Source organism: Mandrillus leucophaeus, unplaced genomic scaffold (assembly GCF_000951045.1).
Source record: "Mandrillus leucophaeus isolate KB7577 unplaced genomic scaffold, Mleu.le_1.0 Scaffold57, whole genome shotgun sequence".
In the NCBI taxonomy this organism is placed as follows: Eukaryota; Metazoa; Chordata; class Mammalia; order Primates; family Cercopithecidae; genus Mandrillus; species Mandrillus leucophaeus.
Genome location: NW_012106141.1, coordinates 5,306,918 through 5,309,063, shown reverse-complemented (window position 1 = coordinate 5,309,063; position 2,146 = coordinate 5,306,918). Strand labels below are relative to the sequence as shown.

The 2,146-nt window shown below is 47.4% G+C and overlaps 1 protein-coding gene across 2 annotated transcripts in view; it reads right to left on the bottom strand.

Annotated features, from left to right (window-relative positions):
- Positions 1–662: 662 nt before the first annotated feature.
- Positions 663–2,146, bottom strand: part of DNASE1L3 (deoxyribonuclease I-like 3) — a 34,613-nt gene continuing 33,129 nt past the window's right edge. For both annotated transcript variants that reach the window (XM_011998387.1, XM_011998386.1), the window contains 2 exons: positions 1,378–1,474; positions 663–838 (listed from right to left, as the gene is read on the bottom strand). In XM_011998387.1, coding sequence (XP_011853777.1) covers positions 722–838; positions 1,378–1,474 — 214 coding nt within the window. In that variant the 3' untranslated portion in view covers positions 663–721. The remainder of the gene's footprint in view (positions 839–1,377; positions 1,475–2,146) is intronic.

The window sequence follows — 2,146 nt, the reverse complement described above, 5'->3', positions numbered from 1 at the left end:
GTGGGGGCTGGCACAATATACCAGATAACAGAGACCTTCATGGTGGCCAAGACTGAGCTCTCTCCGATGGTGATGGGAGCCACTGAAGGATTTATGGGCACGGGGTGGGACTGGGGGTGGGACTGAGGGTGGGCTGCGGTCAGATTAGTATTTCAGAGGGTGACACTGGTGCTTCCTGGGCTGACTGAATTGGAGGAGGACAATTCGAAGGCAGAGAAACCAGGCAGGAGTGGCCTTTATCCTTCACCCTGTGAGACGTGATGGTGGCCTGACCTCACACAGGAGGGGGCAGATTCTTAAAACAGTTAATTGCCCAAATCACAGAGGCAGCTGGGGCCTTGGTGTTTCTGGTCATTGCCCGTGGAACAGGACCCCTCAGGAGAACTGAAAGCCGACGCTCTTCCTCCCCCTGCGGCCTCTCGCATGACAGGGCTGAGCAGGCCCAGTGACAGAGGATGGGGCTCTGGCTCGGGGCATGAAGACCATCATTTTGGGCTACAAATGCCCCTGGTTCCCTTTTGGACAATTCAGGGGAGGTATGAGGCCAAAAGAGATATAAAAGATTCTCCTTCCAATTTGGCTCAAGTCAGAATAAATTCAGGTCAAAAAATGAAAGCAGTTGGATCAGTCTTGTTTTCTAAGTGCAGGGAGCAGTTCATGTATCTGTTAAAGACATTTTATTTAGAGGCAAGAAATGGTTAATAAGATGACACCCTTGGATCTAGGAACGTTTGCTCTTTGTTTTCTTCCTTACAGTGACAGATTTTTTGCTGTTGGTAAAGGCCCTTGAAGACTGTAGTTTAAATTCAACTGGAAAGTGGTCACTGACATCCAGGGCCTGTAAGGAGAAAGGGGAGGTGGATATGGAAATCAGGAGATGCCTGGGAGATGCTATCATTTTAGCGATGAGCAAATTCAGGACCAGGAAGGGGAGATGAAATGCCCAAAGTCACCCCACAGAGCGCACACTGGTAAGTGTTATTCCAAGACCAGCTGGATCGAGAAATTTTGGCAGGGCCTCAAATCACAAAATCATAGGCATTGAAACTCAAGGTCTAGTGCCCAATATTGTGTCTTCCGTCTTCAGCAGTGACCTCAAAGGGTGACATCAACCCATCTTTTTCTTCTTTTTTTTTTTTTGAGACAGGATCTCACTCAGTTGCCCAGCCTGGAGTGCAGTGGTGCGATCTCAGCTCACTGCAACCTCTGCTTCCTGGACTCAGGTGATCCTCCCGCCTCAGCCTGAGACCACAGGCATGCACCACCATGCCCAGCTAATTTTTTTGAATTTTTTGTAGAGATGGGGTCTCGTCATGTTGCCCAGGCTAACTCATCTTTCTAGGACAATGGCATAGAAAGACAAGATGGCAGCCTTACCTCCTCTTCAGTCAGCTTGTAAGCTTTCTGGAAGTCAAAAACACTGTTTGACTTGGGAACAACAGAACTGACGATTTCTTGTCCTCTAAGCACAATCCTGGAACAAGGGGAGGAAAAACAGTTGTGTTAATCCAACCTGTGATTGCTGAGATCAAACCAAAGTCTGTGTTTGCTGTTTGGAATTGACTGAGCAGCCTGGCCCTTTCATGTGGCACTCAAAGTCCAGACCTGGTTTTAGCCTGTGACCCTAAAGGACAGTGCCTACAACTGTGAAGTAGGATCAGTCCCTGCCATGGTTCTGTGGACACCAGGACACTATCTCCCAGTGTGGGCAATGTCCCTGGTGGAGTAGGAGGTTTTATATGACACATGCACACTATCCCACACAACAATGACTTGTGTACTGAGAACGCTGTTCTCTTTTCAATTATTTTCACTTTCCCTGATTTGATTATGGAGAAATTCTCAGGGAGGTGCTGGTTTGTCTTTAATACCTCCCTCAGTCCCATGTTGACAGAGAGTAGGCTGCCATTTCTGAGCATTCTGCAGGCAAGAGAATTAAGGCAGAATTTAACAATGCATGACTTTCACTGGACTTAATTCTCACACTACCTTCAATTTATGGCAAATGCTGCTGCTTTCTTACTCTTGCTAGTATCAAATTTCTTTCTTTCTTTTTTTTTTTTTTAGATGGAGTCTTCCTCTGTCACCCAGGCTGGAGTGCAGTGGCACAATCTCAGCTCACTGCAAGCTCTGCCTCCCGGGTTCA